Below are 24,892 nucleotides of genomic sequence, written 5' to 3' on the forward strand. Positions count from 1 at the left end.
GGTGCAGGCTGGGCTGAGGGACACCCCTCCAATGCACGAATTTTGGTGCACAGGGCCTCTAGAAAAAATATATTTTAAAAAAGGAAAGAATGAATGTGAGAGTTTACCTCTACTGCCCAGAGCATTCAGGAAAATCATTTTCAGATTACAGGAGTGGTGATGGTGTATTATTCAGGATTCTCCAGGAAAACAGGACCAATAGGGTGTGTACAGAGAGAGAGAGAGGCAGAGATATATTTTCTAGAATTGGCTCACACAAGTGTGGAGAATGGGAAGTCCATCTGTAGGTGATAGACCCAGGGAAATGCTGATATTGCAGCTGAAATTTAAAGGCAGTCCAGAAGCCAAATTCCCTCTTCCCTGGGGAACCTCAGTCTGTTTTCTTTTAATGCTTCCAACTGATTGAATGAGACCAACCCTGATTATGGAAAGAAATCTGCTGTATTCAAAGTATACTGATTTAAATGTTAAATCGTCTAAAATACCTTCCTAGCAATATCCAGACTGATGCTTAACCAAATATCTGTGTGCTGTGCCCTAGCCAAATTGACTCATAAAACTAACCATCACACATGACTCACTGAACAACGTGCTTTAAGGTGTGGTAGTATAAATCAGTAGTGAATGACAATGAGAGCAATAGCCTGAACCCAGAAAGGATTATAATTTAAGGTCATATTTGCACACTAACTTGTTCATTCTATATATCTTCATTTATTAAAGAGTAGCAAATTATGACTTTTCAGGACCTTTCCTGGGGTGACAGCTCTTCATGGATTTCTCACATTTTTGCATGTTTAAAAGTGAGCCACTTAGTGCCTTTTATTCAGAAGTGTCTTTACAAGGATGTTAGTATAGAAAAGAGCCTTGGAAGAAGTGCTGGAGTGTCCCTACAGTGCAAAGGGCAGGGCACTTATTGCCTATGATAAAATACTAAAGGCTTGGTGCACGGATTTGTGCACCAGTGGGGTCCCTCAGCCTGGCCTGTGCCCTCTTGCAAACCGGCAGTCCAATACCCCCCAAGGGATGTAGTAGTGTGCAAAGTGGTAGGTGGCCTAGGAAAAGCCCAAGCCCAGGCTGGGCACCACACTGCTCCTGCTCATCCCAGTCCCGCTGCCCCTACTGCCGCTGCAGCTCAGTAGGATCCCTGAGCGGCAGTCCCGCTGTGGGAGCGCACTGATCACCAGGGGGCAGCTCCTGCGTTGAGCATCTGCCCCCTGGTGGTCAGTGTGCATAATGTCGACTGGTCATTCGGTTGCTTAGGCGCATATATATATCTCCTAAATTCAGAATTCTGCTCTAATGCCGTGCTCTTTGTGAAGGCATCCATATGGGTCCATTCCACTCACTTCCCTGGGACTTTGGAATAAAGGAAAATGAACACCAATCTGCTGATAACTACTCTGCTTGCTGGGCCATGAGTAATACAATCCTTTATACCTGATCTACAAGTCTTGCATCATTTATAATCATCCTTGAAACCATAATGGGCTAACTTGTTGCCTTAAAAGTAGGGTAAAATTTATTTCTTAGCAGTTCTTGAAACCTTTTATTTTGATTATGAGATTATTTTACTGGTGACTATAATGCATGCTGTGGCACTCTCTTTACTCTTAATATGCTCATCACTGCATCAAAGATGAAATGTTATAGACAATCTGCATTACCCTTCCCCCAAATTGAAACTGCCATTTGCTTTTGATAATAGAAGAAAACCACTCTTCATATATTGGTTTCATATATTTTGTTTTCATATATTTTGCTCATCTGAAAAATAAAACGTACTTTACATATCTCTTTAATTATAGCAGCAAAGTATTTTGTTCTGATTGAGAGTAGCTTGTGTATTCCCCTTCCTTGACCTAATAACTGAACTGAGAAGGGACTTGGAATGAGAATGAGGATGACAACATTAGTCTCAGCTGGCCTTTGGGGACAGATGATAACGGAAACTTCACTGTGACCAAAGACTTCTGTAACCTCATGAGATAAAAAATTCAGCGAACAAATTTTACTGCCACACTACTAATTAAATCAGTTTAATTCATTCATGTCATATACTTAAGAGCGGATGCCTCAGTCCATATTGAAATGTACAAAGAGAATCTGTATTAATTGAACTACATGAATTTGAGGCAGGAGAGCTGTCCAAGTGCTGACTCTGAGGCAAGCTACTGCATCCCTGGCCTGAGGCATATCTACATGCACACTGCACATGCAGTTATTTAAGGCATGTGCCCACACCCTACACTCCTGCAGCCACTTTTCCAATACTTGATTCCAACACAGAAACATAATATTCATACTAAGAATAGAAAAATGTGGGTACCTAAGAAAAATGCTGGCACTGTGCTTTTATCATGGAAATTGTGGGGTATGATTTCCAATTAATTCCTTATTATGTTAATTAACTTCTACTGTAAAGCATCAAGACATGGATTACTATGGATATACAGCTTATGCACCATAATACTGAGACCACTGCTCACAGCCTTTTTGTTGATTTTTTAAAAAAATCTTAGACCCATTTTTAAAAATGGAAGATTGTATTTTTCATACATAAAACTTTAATTCTCTTATTTTCTGTAAATATGTAGTATCAAAAAAATCAGACCTATAATGATGGTTTAGTTTTAGAAAAAGGCTTTTCTCCATTTTTTTAAAGTGCTTATTTTCTAATCCAAGTTATTAAATTAATTTAAATTAATTTTTCTGTCTTATTTATTAGTTTTAAGTCTTTAAATAAATTATATATGTTTGTTTTAAATGTTTAAATAACTCTTATTTATTTTTTAAATAATTACATAATTATTCTTTTTAATTTATATACATTTTATTATTATCTCTTACTCATCCCTATTTCCTTAGTGGTAGGTATCAATTGTAGTAAATAACACTGGTACTTTTGATAATTTTTCACTTAAGTATAGCTTTTGATGAGATGTATGTGTTGAAACATACATTTATATATTATGTCTTTGTAAAAATTATTTTTATAGAACAATGTTTAAAAGGGATATTTTTAATAATTTGAGCCAAAATAATATATTTATCTTAAGTATTTACAGACTGCATGAAAAAGTCCCTTTTTAATATGAATTATATGATGTCTCATTTTTCACTTAGAATGAAATGTATATACATATAACCTTAAAAAAAAAGAAAATACAAAAAAACATTATCTACTAGAATTTTTCTCTTAAAAAAAGTACAAACATGATGAGTCCTTACCCATGGATAAATGAAAATGGGTATTTGCTATTAGTTATGTAATAGTAATAATAATAATAATAACTGCAACATAGGTGCAAATGTTGAATTTGGAATGTAGGATACTTGAACTCTACCCAACGGTATCAAAAGAATCTATTTTTACTAAGTTTCTTTTTATCAAACAACTTTCTTGCCTTTGAATATGCATGTGTTTCTTTGGACTAGCAAATAGTATCTATGTTGTTCACAGACATTGTCTGAAACCATATGTCCTGATCACCATATTAAAGGATGTTGGTCATAGAGTTTGCAATAGTCAATCTCAGGCAGGCCCCAAGCAAACCCACTTGAATAAAAAATCGAATGTACATAAAACAGATACTCTATGTGTCTTAGCATTCCATCTAAATTATAGATTAATTAAAGGATTATACATATGATATGGAGACAGACTACTTCCCTTACCAATGTATAATTTGTTGAGAAAAGCATTCACTGATTATTCAGGCTTTGTCCTACAAGTATAAGAAAGAAATTTCTTCTGTTCTATGTTAAGCATAGCCTGAAAAGATACTCAGTTTCCACATAGACTCTTTTAGGAGTTTCTTTAAAATTTGTATTCATCTACATTCTTCCCAGAACAGAAAAATAAGCAAACAAAACAGACATAAAAATAGCAACATTAGAAAATATTCTAGGCTAATTGCTTCACTGCTATTTTAACAGATTAGACAGGTAGCTAAAGGGACGATTATTCAAATAATGATATAATTGCAACATGTATATAATATTTATTATGAGAAACCTATTTTAATAATTTCACATATATTAATTTATTTAATCCTCAAAACAGTACTATTAATTTTGGAATGTAGAATACTTGAGCTCTACCCAAAGGTATCGAAGAAATCTACTCTAAGCAAGTTTCTCTTTATCAAATGCCTTTCTTGTATTTGAATAGTCATGTATTTCCTTGGCCTACTAAGGAAACATTACACCCATTTTAAATATCAGGAAGTTGAAGAATGAAAGGCTAAGGAACTCTCTCAGTTAGATAAATAGTGTAGTGCGTGGCAGAACCTGGGCTGTGTGATCCCAGAACTTGGATTCTGACTACTACTTTATCCTGTTCAAACACTTGTTTTTCAAAGACAATTCAAACAACCCAATTAAGGCACAATCCACTCAGATTCTGCTTTTTAGAATTCAATGTAATCCCACTCTTACTATTTATTCACAACTGATTCTGGATATCCAATTTCTAGTTAAAGTTAGTCACTAGTCAAAATTCCAGAAAATAGTATTGAATAATCATTAAAAAAAACATAAAGTATATTTCTATCAAGTAGCACTCAGAAGGAAAAGATCCAGGATTTATATCAAATATTTTACCTGATAAATTAATAAAAACTAACATATATTGAGATTTTACAATATTCCAGACAGGATGCTGTTTTACATGCAGTAGCTAATTTACACTTTGTTATCACACTACAGCATAGGTGCTAATGGATAATTTAAGAATCTTCACTTTACAAATGGATAATTTAAGAATCAAAGTGACTAAGTTGCTTACCCAAGTGTCAGAAACAAAATTTCAATCCAGATAATATTGAAACTGCTTAATATGAAAAAATGTAACAGTCTCAAGTCAGAACTCAAAAGGAAATATTTTAAAAATAAGAAGGTTATTGAAGAAGGAAGTTTCCATGCTGGAGCATAATTCAAATGTAGTGAAATTTTTAAAAACCAACTAAGATGATAAAAATCAGCCACAGACTATGACAAATAGAAAAAACAAAACAACAACAAAAAGAAACCAACTACTATATCTTTCCATTATGCCATAGTGCTCATAAAATTGTCTATAAAGTAAAGATAAAATTAAACTTTTTTAAAGCATAGACATAATTAACCTGTGGAAATTACTCATACTGGATGGTAATGAAGCAGATAGCTTAGTGAAATTGAGAACATATCTGATTCACTGTAATGAGATTTTCAGTTAGATCAGATCACATGTTGTATTAGTCATTTTGAGTCAGGGCACATACTGATTAGCAGGAAAGGTTACAAAAGAAAATTTTCTTTTTTTTACAAGGTCAAAAGGATTGTGAAATTAAAGAATATTATGATAGTCCCTAGCCAGCATGGCTCAATGATTGAGCATCGACCTATGAACCCAGGGGTCATGATTTGATTCCAAATCAGGGCACATGCCTGGATTGCAGCTCCATCCCCAATGTGGGGCATGCTGGAGGCAGCTGATCAACAATTCTCTCTCATCACTGATGTTTCTATCTCTCTCTCACTCTCCCTTCCCCTCTAAAATATATAATATATAAAATATTTTTTAAAAAGAATATCAAATCTGTATTACATCTGTATATGAGGCAATACATGCCATATAGTGTGCGAATGCACAGCTCTGTCTCCAATGTACTACCTCTTGCTTTGTCCAGTAAGTTGCAGTTCCTTATCTCATATACAGGAAGAAGAGGCTTCCCTGGTTTTGAAAGAAAAGAAGGACTTCACAGTAATTTCTCATGCAATAGGCAGTGGTTCTCAACCTTCCTAATGCCGCGACCCTTTAATACAGTTCCTCATGTCGTGGTGACCCCCAATTTCATTGTTACAAATTGAACATAATTAAAGCATAGTGATTAATCACAAAAACAATATGTAATTATATATGTGTTTTTCAATGGTCTTAGGTGACCCCTGTGAAAGGGTCGTTCGACCCCCAAAGGGGTCGCGACCCACAGGTTGAGAACCGCTGCAATAGAGGAATGGAACTACAATTACTGTGCTGTAGAGAGTTTGGAGGGTAGTTTACAAAATGGCAAAAAGTGAGGACAGGACCCACCATAGGAGCAGTGCATTTTTAAAGATCTCTACATTGGAGATGATCTGACTTGGAATTTTATCTCAGTTCTACACCTCTTATGTGATAATAGATTATAAACCTTCAATTTCAAAGTGTTAGAGTTTCCCTTTCTGTGAAGTGTATGAATTAGGTGAATTTGTAAGATTATATATTTATAACATTACTTTGGGTTATTACTGCCTATATCTTATAGAAGCTGCAATGGTGTCCTTTAATAGAAGTATAGATACATGGAACAAATTGTCTGGTACCTGAGGGAAGGTGGGTGGGAGGGGACTGGATAATGAAGGTGAAAGGATTAGCTAAAGAACATATATTCATACTCCATGAACATGAACTGTAATTTGGTGAAGACCAAGGGAGAAGGAGGCAGGGTGGGTAGAGGTGGGCAAAGGGGGCCACTGCAATAATGTCAGCATCAAACAATTTTAAAGAAATAAATGTAAAGAACATACAATTTAAAAAAAGCACAATGGCATTCAAAATAAAATTGAACAACGCTCTATGGAATGATAACATCTGCACAAATCACACTATGAAGAAATCATTTCTTTTTTAATTAAACATTTTATGAAGCAGAACATAAGCAGTGGACACTATTGAGAAATGTATTCCTTTCTGGTTCTTGCTGTTTGCAGACCTGGACAATGTGGAGGGCATTGCTGTGGACTGGATCGGACACAACCTTTACTGGACAAACGATGGCTCCAGGAAGACCATCAGTGTGGCCCGGCTGGAGAAGGCCGCTCAGAGCCGGAAGACCCTTCTGGAGGGAGAGATGTCCCACCCCAGAGGGATTGTGGTGGATCCTGTTAATGGGTATGAGATCTTTATTAGCTTTATGCAAGGAAATTATATCAAATACATTTGTTTTGTTTTTTAAGTTCACATGTGAATTCACACATGAATGGTCTGATTGGAAAAAGTTACTTATTTAGTGATTTGCTCCCCTAGAGAATGTGCTAAATAAATATGTCAAAAATACATTGAACTGAAAGAAACAGATCATTTGTATGAAGGATATATTTACTTGATTTATTCAGACAAGCACCATAATTCTCCATTTTAGACAGCCTGACACCAAGATAAATAATCAGAGAATCAAGCAATTTAACTTTTTAAAGGCTATTGAAATGTAATGTATTCAAAAATAGCCAAGTTTTTTGTACACTTGATGTGTGGGCCAGTCATTTTGTTAAATGGGTCACTATGCTCCTGTTCTGCAGTCCTCACAGCAAGCCTTTGAAATAGTTGCTAACCTCATCCTTGTTTTACAAAGGAGAAATTGGTAACTGATCTTCAAAAGACTGTTTAATTATTGAGAGATTGGGTAGATTTAAACCCCAGCCGCTTGTCTCCAAGACTTTACTCATAGCCACTATACTCTGCTACTTTTTTAATAATCTAGATTGGTAATCATATAATTTTAGACATAACCATAGTTTCCATACCGTGCCAAAGTTTTACAGTGTGCACTATTTGTTTTAGCGTGGAATATTCGGTGCAATTCCTGGGAATATATTCCCCTTTGATGTTTATTCAGAGTTATTACCTGAATATAATAGTGAGCATATAGAAATATTGGAGAAATGTGAAAATTCCTAACAGAATCTCAGAATTAATTGAGTAGATTGCATATTTTACATGTACAACTGTTACATGTGGTTTTTTACCCCCTCCATGGCTTACATTTCACTATTTCAAAACAGCATCACCAAAGAAATATTTTTCATATCTTACGACAAACATACAAAGCAGACTTAATTAAAGAGGAAGCATATGACTCCCTTATAGGCTGAGGTCACCTTTTCTAGAATTATTTGTCTGGAGAACAGCTGCAAATACAATCCGGCTGCTTCCTCTGAGGCTGACACCCAAGCAGTGAATGAATTCATTTTATGTGTTTCGGGAAGACATAATTATAAAGTAGTATCAGTGATTGTATGGGTAGATTCTGTAATTATCTACTCTATTCCTGGGCTTTTAAACCAAGTCATCTATCTGACCTTTAAACCAAGCCAATATTAATATTAAGAGAAAAATATTTATTCCACACTGTCTAATTCTACTTGAAGCAAGATGTTTTAAATGTACCTTAAAACAGCATCTTCTTTCTCGGTATTCTGTTAGAGAAAAAATATCTTTTGATAGAGTGAAAGGGTCTTTGTCATGCTCAGGAAGATGATGCAAACGTGGAGGTCATAGAATCATATGATTAGAGAGGACATTTAGAAGCCACTAGTTCCATCTCTCTCTTCAAATTTAGGAATCTCTTTCAACGCTTCCCTAATAGGCAGGCATTCAACTTTATGTGAAACCTATAGCATCTACATAGTTTGTAGTATTGGGGGGAAATTCTGATAGATATGTTTTTTGTTTTATTTAAGGCAGTATCTGCATCCCCTGTGATTATTGCCTTATGACTGACCCTCTATTTGCCTCTAATGTTACAAAGAATGACTCTAATACCTTTTTCATTCTATGGATTTTCAAATAGACTACTATCTTATGCACCAATCTATAAAACAGACACATATGTGCATATATACATGTGTGTGTATGTATATATTTTCCCTAGAAATATACTATGCCCAGTGCTTTGTACCAGGTATATAATGGTTAATAATATAGGCATAGTCTTAACCTTATGACGCATCTTGTGTTACCTGCAAGGTGAGGGAGAGGAGATAGACCAAAGTGATGGAGGAAGACAAAAAGGTGTAGACTAAGGGTAGAAGCCTGTTTAAATAGGTTTGCCTAACGGCCTCTTTAAGGAGCCATCAGGTAATCTGAGACTTCATTGCAGAGAAGGAATCAGCCATGGACAGTGAGGAAAAGAGTGTTCCAGATAAAGAAAGTGGTACATTTAAGGGTATTAAGTTGGACAAGGATTGAGTGTCAGAGAAACTGAAGTGAAAACAGCGGGGTTGGATTGCAGATAGCAAGGGGGAAGGTGACGCAGGTGCAATTGAAAAGGACAGTGGGCCCTTGCCCACCAGGATGAGAGCTTTGTACTTTGTCTTCAGTGTTAAAATAGGAAATCAATATAATCGTTTATATTAAAAACACTAATTTCACTATTCTGTGAAGAATGGATGGAAGACATAGAAATAGAAATGTAACTATACCAGTTTAATTATCCAAATAGTTTGTTTGACCCTAATACAATTTTCAAAATGAAGAAGAAACTTTAGCTCAGAAAACTGCATTTAAAATAACACAGTGTATCTTTAAGCAAAACTTCAGGGAAAAAACGATTTATTTACATTGTTTCTACCATAATAACTTTTTGCAGCTGTATACAGAAGAAGAAAATCTGTGATTGCCTGTTAACAAAATTACTCTGTCAGAGGTGTTTTATCAAAAGCTTCATAACCAATTATAGAGTCAGTTAAGGATTCATTTATTTTTCATTAAAGTATATTTTTGATTACCATATAGATCAATATAAATTAGTAAGACAATAATTGTCCTGAAGGAGTTTATAATCTGGTGTGCTTATGTGTATACACACACACACACACACACACACACAATTACCTATTAAATAAAACAAAGATACACATGATCCTCAGAAATTACTGAGGTTTTTAATACAGAATTGAGTGTTATTGGATGAACAGGAGTCCAAGATTAACAAAATTGTCCCAAGGGCTGGGCTGTGCAGTCACAAGGTTAGTCACTGCTCTGAAGGGACAGGACAGCTAACTGAGAGGAAAGGGAGTCAGCAGCAGTTCTGAGGTGAGATGACCTCATTAAAGCTGCGGCAGGGGGAATGTGAAGGGACAGAGTAGGAGACGAGGCTAGACACAAGCAGAAATCTTCCATGTTGTGATTAAAAGTTTGAATTTATTTTGCTGACAACAGAGTAATTGGAAGGTTTGAAGATAAAAGCCATACCTTTCAAGTCATGATTTAGGAAGACAAGTGACAGGTATATGAGAAGCAACCCATTAGGCGTTCCCTTTGAAAAGGGATGAAAGACAGACTGTAGCATGTGTAATAGGAACAGAAAGGTGGGGACAGACAGGAGAGACTGAAAGAATTAGATTGCAGGACTAATTAGATTGTTGAAATGGGGATAAAGTGGGAGGAGGAGTCAATTAGGATGGCATTGTTCCGCGGCTGATCATTGCAGATGAACTCCCTCATCCTAATAATTTCACATTTCATAATGTATATCACTAAACTTAGAAACCTACATTTCCAGTTCTCACTTCTCAAACTATCATCCATATGACTGTGTCCAAAGCTCAGTTCATGTTTCCCCCAAAAGAGGATCTTGTGCAGCCATATCTCAACTAATAGTATAACACCCTCTTATTAACAGCTAGATACCATATCAGCAACAAAATCAATTTTTTTCAACAATAAAATTTATTTTACTTCCATTTCAAAGAAACTCTTAGGATTAAGATATTTCTAGGATTGACCATCAGATAATACAATTTAATTTAGAGACATGGTTAATATCAGCAAAGCCAAGCTTAGTATCACAAGCACACATATGAATAAGAAAAAAATCCCTGCCTTTAATTATTTTTATCTTTTTTGGAATGATCAGCTATGCAGCACCATTAAATGCAATTCAAGAAATAAATGCAATAGATAATAAAACTGAAAAATGTCACAAGAAACAAAGGAAACAGTCTGTTTTGACAGAACGGCTAGGAATAAACTTCACCAAAAACTTTCATTTGAACAGGCCTTGAAAATTAGAGGTACATTTTTTTCTTGCTGTACTAACAGAAGGCCAGCTTAACATTATTTTGATTTGATGGCTACCCCAAGTTCCACCTATAACAATATTTATATTTGTTTCTGCTTATTTTATAGGTTATGTTTTCTATTTTCTGTATTTAAGAACCTTCACATTTGATGGTGATTATAAGGCTTTTACTATATAATTTTCAATCAGATAATGAAATAGGTAGATGATGATAGCATATATAGTCTCTATCAAATTAGCATCACTTATTTAAATGTTTTCTTTTATTTTGCTTAAAAATAATCTTAGTAACATATCTTATCACAAAAATATTTCTTCAAATATAAAACAATACAAAGTATGTTTAGAATATCTGTTATCATGCTTCATTTTTCTTCATTTATCTGTATATATATAGGTGTACACATGCATGTGCAATTTGGGTTAGAGATACACACACACAAAAGTGTTACTATGTTCAAAAGAAAAGCTAGAGGGAAAGATAAATGCAATTTTAACAAGTTATAAATTAGCAACAAGAAAAATAGAGCATTGATTAACTGTATTTAAGATTTTATGAAAATATCAATAGGGAGACAAAAGCTGCACATTTTCCTTTCACAGAGTTGATTTAAAATGTTGAAGTTGAATAGTTATACCTAACTATATAGGATTATAGCAAACAGTATGACCCTTTTGTTTATTCCTAATTTGCTCCAATAATAAAACCACTCAAAAAACACACAGGATATAAAATAAATATTGCCATGTTTATTTCTAGGATCAGAATGTATTTTGACTCAATAAAATTCACTAATCTTAATATACTTCCTCAGGTCTAAAAAGGCATATCCACATAATTATAAAGTTAAGAAAAGTTTTAAAAGCTTCATGGGCGAAACGTTTGGATGGTGTGTTTCAGCCTAAACTGTCCCAAATCTGCCTGTTTAGATCACTGTAGGATTATTTGCCATGGATACAGATGTTTACCAGCTTACTTCAGAAATTCTTCAGGGTCTACAGAATGTGAGAGGTAGAGAATCTAATAAGGGTCTTCCTAGGGTAAGCAGCTTAGGAGAGCTTTGGCCCTTCACAAACTTGTTTATGAGGTGACTGAATTAAAGCCTACACTTTAATAACTCAAGCACTTTCGCACGACCCTAAAACAGCATGGGTGGAGGGGTCTAACCTTATTCATGAGGGAATGGCAGCATTCCCTCTCCCACTGTTGTAGCTGACACAGAATGATTTGTTCTTCAAGGCAAAAGCTTTTGTTTGAGATAGAAATTAAATCTCAGAATCTTAAGGTCAGTCAACCTGCTGTTATTAAACTTATGTGCAGCTCAATCATCTTCTGTGGGTTTGGGGGTAATAATAAGCAGCAATAAAGACCAGGTAATTTGCATCAGGAAGACAAATTAGACCTGGCCAAACAATCGCAGTATGATTTTGCCTTTTAGTTCAAAGACAGTCCTATTGCCTGTCTTGAAAACTAATAATTCATCTGAGATTAAATAAAGTCTGCGGTAGATCATTAACTATACAAGGAGTTTTCATGCCAGTCAACGGGCTTTTTAATTACATAGTTGATTATATGTTTTATAAAATGAACAACATTTAAAAATAGTTTGTAATGCCTCACAGACCATTTCCCAAACTTGCTATCAGCACCAAAGAAAATCAATATGTGGCACTTACTGTTAGCTTAATCACTGAGACCAGTAAGTGTGGTACAGTGTTTTCTGTAACGTGTCCAAAAGATGGGCTCCACTGAACACATCCTTACTTCCCTTGGTACTTCCCAGCCGCCGGCTCCCTTTGGCAGGTATGCATTTAAGTGGGAGAAAAATCAGAATGTAATTCGATTTTATGGAGGTGCCCAGTTTGCGGAAGTGACCCTCTGTAGAGAGGCTGGTTTAAATAACGTGTACGCTCTTGTTTGTAATGTCGTAGTTGGATGTATTGGACAGACTGGGAGGAAGATGAGATAGACGACAGCGTGGGAAGGATCGAGAAGGCCTGGATGGACGGCTTCAATCGGCAGATTTTTGTGACTTCAAAGATGCTGTGGCCAAACGGTTTAACTCTGGACTTTCACACCAGCACCTTATACTGGTGTGATGCCTATTATGATCATATTGAAAAGGTGTTTTTGAATGGAACTCACAGGAAGGTAAAAGACAAATGCTGCTGGTTTTAATCCGCAGGCTTCTGCGTTTTCACAGAGCCTTGTTGTGCTGTGTTAAAAATACTTTCAAGTTTATTTTTACCACTCAGAGGTGGCTGCCAGCAGTCTCGGTGGGGTGGCTGGAGGAGGCTGAGCAGCGCACTGCAGCTGGCATTTGCCTCTGGGAGAGCAGGCCCCGCTCACCAGGGTGTGCCAGGATTTGTGAGTTTTTTCAAAGAAGCTCTCAGGGTATCAGAGCTGCTTTAAAATGCAGCAATTCTACATTCTTGATGAGTTTGCTCTGACCAAGCAACCCTACTCTATTCAAATATCTTCAAATTTTGCAGCTGAAATTTAGCCTATAGATTATGAAAACTTAATTATAATGCATTTCCTTTAAAATAAAGGACTTCATGCCATTGAAAGGGAAACACAAGAATAAACTGAGCTTCAAGCTTGTTGGTATGAATAGATATAAACTTCCTCTTGCCTCTTTTTGGAAGAATCATTACAAAATGATTCTGAAATTCAGGGGTAAATTGAGGATGTCCTTGACTGTGTGGCAGAGGCAGTGTTGAGAAAACATCACCTCTGTATTTTATAATTCCCTAAGCATGTATAACATTATAAACTAACTTCAACTGTCTAGTTAAATAGTGGAAAAGTGGAATATTTAAATTCATCAAAATGCTGTCTTTGATACTACACTTCCTTTCTTCCTTTTTGGAAAGGAAGACTGCACAATTGGCTAAGCCCATTCATTATGAATTCTGTTTGAGAAATAAATAGTATACTTATCAGTTAAGACTACTTCAGTCATTGACTCGCTCTAACAGTGCTTTAAATATTTTTCTCCAAATGAGTAAAATTCATCGCCATTTAAACTGTCACATACTTAACAGATACTAAATAAATATTTATGATTTCTTTGAAGATGTTGACGTGTACATAGTAGACATAACATTTCAATGGCCCATGTTTTAGCTTAGGTTGAGGTGAGAAAATAAATAAGGAACTGTCTCAATTATTCACTATATGAAAATTTATTTTGAAGAATTCAGAAAAAAGGAGCAAAATTTGGATTGCTAACCCTACATTATTTGGATAACTTCCTCAATTCTCTAATATTAAATGAAGTGAATATAATATGCTTTTTCATATTGTATACAATCCATTTTATAAATGGCAAAAGCTGAAAAAGTATTATCATTATTGGAGGTATTATTCCTTTTTTTCTCCCTACAACCCTATAAGTGAAACAGGACCTATCACATGATCGCTCTATTTAAACAACAAAAATATAAAACTGGAATGTAAATAATATATCAAAATAATCAGAATTGAAATTAGCCTACTAACCTAGTTTATCTATTTACTATTCATGTTTCTATGTTCAAAATTGAAAATTTATCTTTTTCCTTGTCATCTCCTACATTTCTTCAATTTGCATTTGCTCAATTGAAATAGAAAGATCTCTTTCACTCCCAATGTCTTAATATCACCTTGGATCCCTAGGCTATTGGATGAGCAATATTGCAATATACACATGACACTAATTACTCAGGTCAATTTCTATCCCAGGATGTGAATCTGTAATATTGCAAAGAAAAGACACAGGGAAGAGTGTCAGACAAAGTCATTTTAACATTTTCATTTCTTAAGCATACATGTAAAGCCAAATAGAGAATTTAAATGAATGAATTCCTTCAAATAACAAGTTCTAGAAACAGAAAAACATGCCCACCCTGTGAAATCTATTTTTCAAATATACTGGAAGAAAAATGTGAGTTCAGATATTAGTTGAATCACTATATGTTATATTTATTTGAAAACCACTTTAAATACTTGTTATGTTTCTAAAGGTCAGTTTTGAACTTTCACAATGTGTTTATATTTTACAGGTTGTTTACAGTGGGAAAGAGTTGAACCATCCTTTTGGACTGTCACATTATGGGAATTATGTGTTCTGGACTGATTATATGAATGGCTCCATTTTTCAACTAGATTTGATAACGAATGTGGTGACATTACTGAGGCGAGAAAGACCACCCCTGTTTGGGCTTCAGATTTATGATCCACGAAAGCAACAAGGTATTAAACACCAAATAAAATTGCTTCTGAGCTTCAAACATAATAACACTTCAGTAGTTACAAAAATATTTATTTTGACAGTGTTTCTGAAATGTTATGATAAACGATGTCTACTTACTTTAAAGTCAATCAAATCTTGGAATTTGTTACCATAAAAATTTATTTTATTGTTCTAAATAACCTGATTGAGTAACTCTGGGAATTCTATCTGAGTGAAGTTCAGTGTTTTCTCCAAATACTTCCTTTTTGATCTAGTCTTTACTGAAGGAGTCTGTTGAAGTAAATAAAAGAAACTTTTTAATGGTTTCAAAGATTATTATGAGCCATTAGAACACCTTTGATTGGGAACTAAATATTATGGGAAGATATTTTAAAATAAATTATATAAGGAAATTGCATTTTTAACAGTATCTTACTATATTTTATCTTAGTTTCATGGAAAAGCACTTAATTAATTTAGGTGATATGAAAGTAAAATAATCTACCATTATATTCATGTCTTATTAAAATCAGATAATATTCTAAGTTTTATCTACATCTATGGTTTATTCTATGTGTATTAAGTTTATTAAGCCACCCACGAATACCATGACTTAGAATTTAGGGATTAAAAAAAGAAAACCATTTGTAAAGTATATAGTAGATTTTTGTTACGATTCTAGTTATTATTCCTTTTTTAATGGAAATATTTTTGTGAAAATTTAATGAGCCTAGATTTCAATACACTTAGTATGAAAAATTATAGCCTGAGTGTTTCATTGCACATGTTGTCAGTAGGAAGTTATCTAGCAACAAGAGTATTTTGAAGATATTTCTGCTAAAAGGGGGACGTTAAAAGAAAACTATCTCAATTAAGAACATTTTTTTCTACTGTATTACAATGGTCTCATTGGAATAAAAATGCAATTTCATGAAATAATGGAAGTACATAGAGTGAGAAGTATATAAAGCTTTAATAGCTAATAAAAGATAAAATTATCTTTAAAAATAAAAAATGAGATTTTTGAGATGGTATAAACTATAGTTGTGGACACAAAATAAAGAATACAACAATTGCCTGTGTTATATTGTAAATCAGCGAGCAGAACATAGGATGCCTAATGAGCCAATTAATTAGAAATCTTTATTATGCTAGTGGGCTCAGAGCAGAATATCTCTCAAATTCTGAACAAAATATGGTAGAAATTTCCCCTCTATATATCTTTCTAGCCCTTTTATCTCCCAAATAAGGGTTTTTCTGGACCTCCTGCAGACTTTACAAAGAGCTCTGTGTAAGTTATTTTTGCAGGCAGCTTGTAACCTTGAACACAGAGTATGGGAGTAGTATTAGCCCCTTACGTCAGATGGCTAGCGCGCAAGGTCAGCCAACTAACTTTATCTTCCCTGTTATTCACTCAAGCTAAAAAGTAATGTTAATTTACAGAATAAGGAACTGTCTGAAAATTAACAGAGTTAACTACATAGAACAAGGGATCATTTTAAAACAGCAGAGGATTTTAAACATTAATTTTACAAAATAGAGATTATTACGCTTCACCTGCGTAAATCAAATGGTAATATTTTTTGTTACATTCACATCCTCCCTGTCCCTCCCCCCACCACCATTGTTGTTTGTCTACACTAAATTGGAGCCAAGACTATGAACAAGAATAACCCTTCTCATCTCCTGTAGTGTTTTGTTTTCAGGGTTCCTGTTCCCTTTAATTCCACATTGATTAATTTTCTGGATTTTATTACACCAATCAGTATATAATCACATTTTCTTTTTTCATTCTCTTCTGAAATTAAATGCAACATATGGATGAGAAATATCTCAGCGAACTATAAAATGGATTTGGGCTTAAACCCAGATCCTGACACTTTTTCCTTCCTAAACTTGGGACACATCATAAAGATTTAACAAAGATAAGACATGCTTTCTTCAAAAATGTTTTATAATGAATAGATATATATTATATGAGAGTAATTTAGAACAGTACTTGTGTTTTACATTAATTAATTTTCCCCTTTCATTTCTCAATCTGGAGGCATATATTTGGAAGTTTCCTTGCATGTAAGCATTGGAAATAAATACTTAAATGAATAATGTGTCACAATGATATATACAAAAACACATGTCATATGAAGATTATATTTCTATATTTATGAGGAATATATTTGGTGTTCCAGACAGTGTCATTGACATATAATTGTTTAGTGCTGTTTCTTGGATGGACAGTGTATTTTTAAAAAGGACTTTTAAAAGATTGGTAATCAAAGGGACATTAAAATGAAAGTGTATTCTTGACTACTAAATTATTTATGCAGTCTTTATTGTAGAAACCATTATGCTCTGTCTTACTGATAGAATGCATTTGGCCAAATTGATTGTTTTTTATTAGTTTAGATGAAATAATCAATTAGTTTGTTTTGTACCCAGTCTTTGTGTGGCAAAATACTTACTTGAATCTTTTGAGCAGACAATACAATGGAGAAAGGATACCTGATCAACATCTATTTTACTCAGTCAATAGACATTGAAATTGGATAACCTACTTAGCATCTAAATTTTAGTTTATTTAACTACATTGATCAAAATAGCTAGATTATGAAGCAAAATGCAATCAAATGTTTAAATACAGACATATTATCTTACCCATGTTATAATTTCAGCAGTGTTTCTCTTTGCATCTTTTGAACATCAGATATTAATAAATATTTAGAAAAATATAATTAGTGCCACATAAACTTAAGATATATATTGTCTTATTAAACTGCTGGGTTTTTTGTTTGTTTGTTTTTAAGGATAAAGTATCTGGAGTTGAATAAAAAACCAAATCCTTAAGTAGTACACATCCCTATTCTTCATGGAGTGAAATAACCTAGTCTTAGATAGCCTTCTACTCTCTTTCTCTTTTTTTCTTTCTTTTTCTCTCTATGAGGGACTAAGGTATATGGCATAATTTATATATGTAATACATATAGACTACATTTATGTATATGCAATATTTATATATATATATGAATATATATATACACATATATATATGCACATATAAATACATAGATGATAGGTAATATCAAACATACTCACACTCCCCACCCCACAGGAATACTATAAAAAAAATTATGAGTACTATTAATGTAATATCTAAACTCTTTTAGACTTAGTGTCAGAAAATTAGTTAGCTAATTTTATCACTCCAGATCAGGAAAAACTCATCAGATTTTTGGGTAACATACCAGCTTATTTCAGGAACGTTGATATATAACCATACTAAAGAGGCTCTTAATAAAGTTCACATACACACACACAAACACACACACACACACACACACACACAGCTTCAAAGAAGTCAAATGAAAATGATCTTTAATGAACATATATTTATAAAATAGAGAAAAGTATGGCACATTTTATCCTTTCTCAGATTGACATTATTCAAAGCTGATTCTTCTGAAATTATTCTAGATGAAACACATAATTTGTCTAGTCTTTATACAACTTTTATTTTCTCTTCTAAACTGCAATTCTGACTATCTCTCTATCAAGTGAAGAGAACAAAATTCCCATAGATTTATGTTTCATTTTAGGTTCAGAGACTTTTAACTACACATATGATTAAACTGAGAATTCAAGAGTTTAGGAGGCACATAGAAAAGGGAGTTTTTCCTTCGATAATTTTGAAAAAAATTCAGATAAAGGGAAGAATGAAACAATGGGATTCCTTTGCACTAATGGTTTATATATTACACCATTTGCTTCAAGTGAAAGATACTTTATTAATGAAAGTCAAATTACTGAGCCCTAAAAAATCCATATATTAATATAGGCTTAGGAAATGTTTTAATGTATCATGTATCCTTATTACTCTTTATGAAAGTTACTGGAGGCCCAATGCATGAAATTCATGTAAGGGGCTCGGTCCTCACAGCCCTACCTTTGTTTGAAAGGACGTCTAGAGGGTCATCCGGCTGTCTGATCTAATTAGCATATTATGCTTTTATTATAGATAATATGCCTTTAAATAATTTACATTGATATAATAAGTATGTAGCCAAAGTATATATGTATACTTACATACAAATAAGACTATCCCTTTTATCTTAATGAAACAGACATATCTATCCACATACATGTGCCTTATGTCTACACCCCCAAATGACTGTTTCTGTCATTCATATTGCTGACTAAAAGTTTCATTCATTCATTCATTCATGTCTTCATTCATCAATGTAACTAATGTTTATCAAACACATAGTCTATGCCAGACACTGTAAGGGACAGAAAAAATCTACAGGTTTTAAGATTGAGGAAAAAATACAGTTTTTGGCTCAGACAGACCACTATCTTGAACTTAATTTTGAAAGTTATTCCTCATTTGTTTTCCTTATAGATTTGATTTTTTAAAATATCTGCTTTAAAAGAAACTTTATTTAGGATTTTATTTTGTTTTATTTAGTATGTTATTTTTCTGAACTTGGTCATACATAAATAAGTTAGAGTATATATGATCAATAATTATAGATTAAGAAAAATCCCTTTTCTAATTATTTAGAAATAATGATGATAATAGTGATAATAATACCGCTGCTATTATCTAGAAATCTTATCTAATAAAAGGGTAATATGCAAATTAACCATCACTCCATCATAAAGATGGCCGTGCCCATTTCTTTTAGCCCTGCCCGAGTCCTCCAGTCCCGGGAGGGTGGCTGCTGAGAGCAGGCAGCGTGAGTGGCCTGGCAGAATGCTTGCTTCGTCACCGCGGTGATGAGGCAAGTGCTCCACCCTGGCCGCGGAGGACATCTGGGCAGCGGGCACAGATCGGCCAGGGGGTGGGGTGGAACTCTTGCCTCGTCGCCCCATTCCTGGCCATGGATGGGCCTCTGGGCAGTGGGTGCAGAGCGGCCAGGCCCCACAGAGAGCTACTGGTGCACAGATTCATGCACAGGGCTACTAGTAAGTAATAAACATTATTCTAAATTCTTATTTTTAAATAAGTTTTTTTTCTTATTTGTAGACATTGGAAAAGTCATTTAACCCTATAGTCCCACCTGAAAATGAGAGAAAAAAATCTACTTATAAGTTTATTACAAAAATTGAATTCAATGTATATTTAACCCTTTGCACTCCGCTGTCCCCTCTCAGAGGACATCGGAATTCTAGCATATCACTCGGATGTCCCCTCTCAGGGGACATTGCAGTTTATTAGTGATTACGGGGAATTGAGTTATTTCAATGCAACTTTTTGAGACATGCATGTTTCCCTGAAGTTTTATCTTGAAATGGCACAAGAAATTAAATCAAAATATCGTAAAATTACTAAGATATATACAAGAAATGTCAGCGGGTTTTGTGTCGGATTAAACAATAAACTACATATTCCCTATGTGGGACAAAGAAAACGGGACTGCATTGTGTGTTCTAACAGGAAAACACCTGGTGGCAGGCGTCAAACCACTTATTACTGTCAAACATGCACTAATCAGCCTGCAATGCATATTGGGGAGTGTTACAAAACTTATCATACTGTACAAAATTATAAACAATAAAATATTGTTTTTTTTGCAAATATACATTCCTCGATGTCACCCAATTCATATAAGTCCAATATCATTATAATACGTTACTTGGTTCCAAAATTATACTAAATAATATGAGGGTCTGTAAATGCATGTTTCCGCCGCAAAATAGCGTTGAGTAGCTGGTAGCCAATGTCCAGAATGGTTCGGAGTGCAAAGGGTTAAGGTAACTAGCACTGGAATTGATGCATAATGGATTTTCAATAAAGATAGCTATCAATATATTTATAAACTCGTTCATTAATATTTATGTATAAAATTTTTAATGCTATTTGTAGTCAGTGGTGTTTTGAAGATAATATCTTTACATAAAAAGTTTTGCAAGCTACTAGAAATTTAATTAAAACTATCATCTGAGCTCTATTTGGAATACGGTCAAGTAATAAATTAAAAATATATTAGGATACCATTAATATTTTTAAAATCTAAGAAATTTTAATGAGACGTATAAATTTATTTAAATTAATTTAGATTTTAGATTTTTATTATGACAGGACAAGTATCAATTCTTCTCTTTTAACACATAGGATTCACAAAAGGAAATGTATTTAAAAGTTGGAATAATGATAATTCATTTCTAATTACTTAAATTGTACATTCAATAAGACTAATAAGTATGAGTCCTGTTAAATTAAAGAATTTGATATTTAGGTATATTTTCAGTATGACAATATGTTCTAAAATATTGTTTTCAGTACCTTCTTATTTCTTACAGTTTTAATTTTTCATAGTTTTTAAATTATTTTGAACTAATTCTAATTTTACAGACTTTAAATTTTAATAAATATTGAACTTACAGTCCAGTCCTCTACATATGGTATGTAACATAGATAGAACTCCTAAGAATCATATAAAATATTAAATGTTTATTCCATGGTCATGGAATAAATACAACTATATTTGGAAGCTGCCTAGAAATTTTTTTGCATCTGCTGTTGGAAAAGTCTGAACTAAGCTTAATTATCTTCCTAGTTTTGAAATTGTTCCATAGCTTTAAATATTAGCTTCCTTAGCTTCAAAGTGTATCTTTCATTTTTTATAAACATAGGAAATTTAATTTATTTCTCAGAATAATGAAAAGAAATATTTATATACTGTTGATATTCGGGCACATGATGATAATCTATGGAGATGAGTTAAATATTTATTGCATAAGGCAACATTTTAAGTATTCTTTAAACTCATTTATCAACAATTTCTACATAGCATTTCCAACCCCTGAGGCCCACAGTGCAATAACCTAGTCCAGGGGTGGGCAACCCCTGACACGCGTGCCAAACATAGCACGCCAGTAACTTTTGCTGGCACGCAAACCCTCTCTTAAAATCTTCCATTTACAATTTTTTTCTTAATATTGACTTTTTTATTTTTCAGATAAATTCAGTGTAGGTGCATCTTAGATAAATAAATAATTTTACATAACAAGTTATCTTAAAGACCATAAACATGGATTGACGAGAGAGGGGAAGAGCAATTTCTATGCCTCTGCCTTAACTCTCCCTGCCTTCCTATATCCGATCAGTGTTTTAGTTTCATCCACATACGCTTGTGAATCTTTGTTCTCAGTGATGAATTTTGTTAAGTCTCATAATAGGAGTAGCCTGACGGATGAAAGTAGTAGCTCGTGCATATCTCTGAAGGTCACAAAATATAAACCTGATGTAAAATCTCTGTCATCAGTGATGCAGCAGCAAAAGTCCCACTGATAATATCAAGCGGGGTCATAAAGTTTTCTGTCGGACTATCAGTGTACATGTATACATTAAAAAATAAATGTATTTTTCACCATCATATACTGTGTTTTTGTCGCTCAAATGAATTTTATTGTTTCTTCAAGGTTCTTCACATAGTACACCTTGAGAGATATCAAGTAGGCATAACATGTTCTCAAAAAATTAGGGTTGGCACGCAGAAGAATTTTGAGTCAGAGATTTTGCTGGTTTTGGCACGCACTCACAAAAAGGTTGCCCACCCCTGACCTAGTCTGTCACTTCAGTCACAGTGTTGGCACTTACACTTTAACTGCCAATGCAGTTTTAATTATTATACCATTTTATTGTATGTCTCTGGGTAATTAAAAGCTCTTTATTTTTAATGTTTGAATAAGATAAACTAATATTTTCAAAATGTTCTTTATTGATACTTAGGAAAATGCCCCGATGTAAAAGACCCTGTCATTTACACTGCCAGCTGGATTGCATTGCAGAGTTCTTTCTAACTATTCTACACATATATGATAAGAAAATGGACTTTCTTCCTGGCCTTTCTAACTTGTAGGAATAATAACATCAAAATGATGATTACCTACATTTTATTTATTTTCACCTACATCTTTATAAAACAGAACCTCCAAGCCTCTTCAAAAATTTTACCTCAGTTGTATCTGAATCTCCCAGGGTGTCTCCCATGTGTTCATGAGTATGGACATACGAGTTTCCCACTGTGCCTGTTTATTGATGTCTGTGCACGCCTTATCAGTGCCTGTGCCGTTCAGGTCCACTGGGACAACACGTCACCCTTGTGTGTTGCACAGCCTCCTGGTACCAGCAAGGCTGCTCATTCTTAAGGCTTCACAAATATCCTCAATGCACTGACATGTCAATGCACTCCTTGCACAAGGGGAGCAATACCCCACCCCTTCCCGCAAGCTCACTTTCTTTCTGTTCACCTGGGATCCAAAGCCACATTCCAAGTGCTGGTGGTCTACTTTCCAAAAAACTCAGACTTCCTAATCTGGGGAACGATCCTAGACAGAAGCCATTCTGTCTTTTCTCCTCCCCCCTCTCTCTTCCGGTACCCAACTACACACAGATCATTGTCCTACAACCAACATGATAATTCCTCGCATCAGCACAACATATATGTTCAAACATTTCTGGATTTCATTAAGGATTCAGCAGAAATCCTGGCTGCATTAATCAGTTAATTAATTATATATTAATGCATATGTAATGTGTGGTGTGTGTGTGTGTGTGTGTGTGCATGTGTGTACATACTGAAGTCTACCTACATCTCCTAGAAATAACCAGCTAACTTTAGATGGAGTCAGAGTGCTCTGACACATGCCATTCATTCCTCTTGCAGGTGACAATATGTGCCGAGTGAATAACGGGGGCTGTAGTACACTGTGCTTGGCCATCCCAGGAGGCCGAGTATGTGCTTGTGCTGATAATCAACTTTTAGATGAAAACGGAACAACTTGCACATGTGAGTTTCTTTTCTTGTTACACCCATTGTTTATACGTGTCTTTTGGAAGACCAGAAGCAGATGAAACCAAAGGAATTAAAAATCAAACTTGGAAAGAGAAATTCAGATACGTGTTTAGGTATAATTCCTTTTAGACTATGAATTGCTAATTTCTAATGAACAGATGAATAATGAAAATCATGAAATTTTGTGGAGTATCCTGTCACTGCTGCGTATACTTTAGTAAAAGAATAGCGGTGAGTGTATGCCACAGAAGAAAACATTTTATGAAAATGTTAGGGAAACTCAACATCAGTAGTTTCACTAAAAATGTATAGTTGTTGGTTACATAGATATGTGTTACATGCCATAGGCCTCAAGTTATCCCCAATAGCTTAATAAACTCAGGTATCTAGATTTGGTGGTAAAGGCAAGAAGGAGGTAAAAAAAAAAAAGAGATTTCTAGGGAATTTCTTGATTTTATCAAAGTAGTGAATTAACTGAATTGATTGACCTGGATTAAAGTCACTTTATTAACTTTTTCTAACCTTCCTCAGTTTACTCATCTTGTGAATTCTATGTGACACTTTTGAAATTTGTTCTCTCTACACATATCATGCCCCCTAAGAACAGCAATGGCAGCCATGCTCTGCATATGTTGAGTACAATATAAATGTTTCTGGAATGATAATCTTGAACTGTGTGTTATTCATGATTCCCCAAAGAAATAGAACCAGTTGGATGGAGAGAGAAACTAAGAGAGAAAGGAAGAAAGGGGGAAATCTATACTAATAAAAGGGTAATATGCTCATTAGACCAGGTCAACCAGACATCTGGACTCCCGAGTCCTTCCGGACAAAGCCATGGTGGTGGGGGCGGAGGCAGAGGTTGTAAGGGGTGATCAGGCCAGCAGGGGAGCAGTTAGGGGGTGGCCAGGCCAGCAGGGAGGCAGTTAGGGGGCAACCAGGCCAGCAAGGGGCAGTTAGGGGGCAACCAGGCTGGCAGGGGACAGTTAGGAGGCAACCAGAACAGCAGGGGACCAGTTAGGGGGCGATCAGGAAGGCAGGTAGAGTG

The 24,892-nt window shown here is 34.6% G+C and overlaps 1 protein-coding gene across 1 annotated transcript in view; it reads left to right on the plus strand.

The window, feature by feature from the left end:
- Window positions 1–24,892, plus strand: part of LRP1B (LDL receptor related protein 1B) — a 1,706,338-nt gene that overhangs the window by 988,585 nt on the left and 692,861 nt on the right. The window contains exons 12-15 of the mRNA XM_070423500.1: window positions 6,739–6,919; window positions 12,762–12,981; window positions 14,877–15,066; window positions 23,716–23,838. Of these exons, the coding sequence (XP_070279601.1) occupies window positions 6,739–6,919; window positions 12,762–12,981; window positions 14,877–15,066; window positions 23,716–23,838 (714 nt within the window). The remainder of the gene's footprint in view (window positions 1–6,738; window positions 6,920–12,761; window positions 12,982–14,876; window positions 15,067–23,715; window positions 23,839–24,892) is intronic.

This window comes from Myotis yumanensis, unplaced genomic scaffold (genome assembly GCF_028538775.1).
Source record: "Myotis yumanensis isolate MYYU_CA2020_CCGP unplaced genomic scaffold, mMyoYum1.0.hap1 SCAF_8, whole genome shotgun sequence".
Classification (NCBI taxonomy): domain Eukaryota; kingdom Metazoa; phylum Chordata; class Mammalia; order Chiroptera; family Vespertilionidae; genus Myotis; species Myotis yumanensis.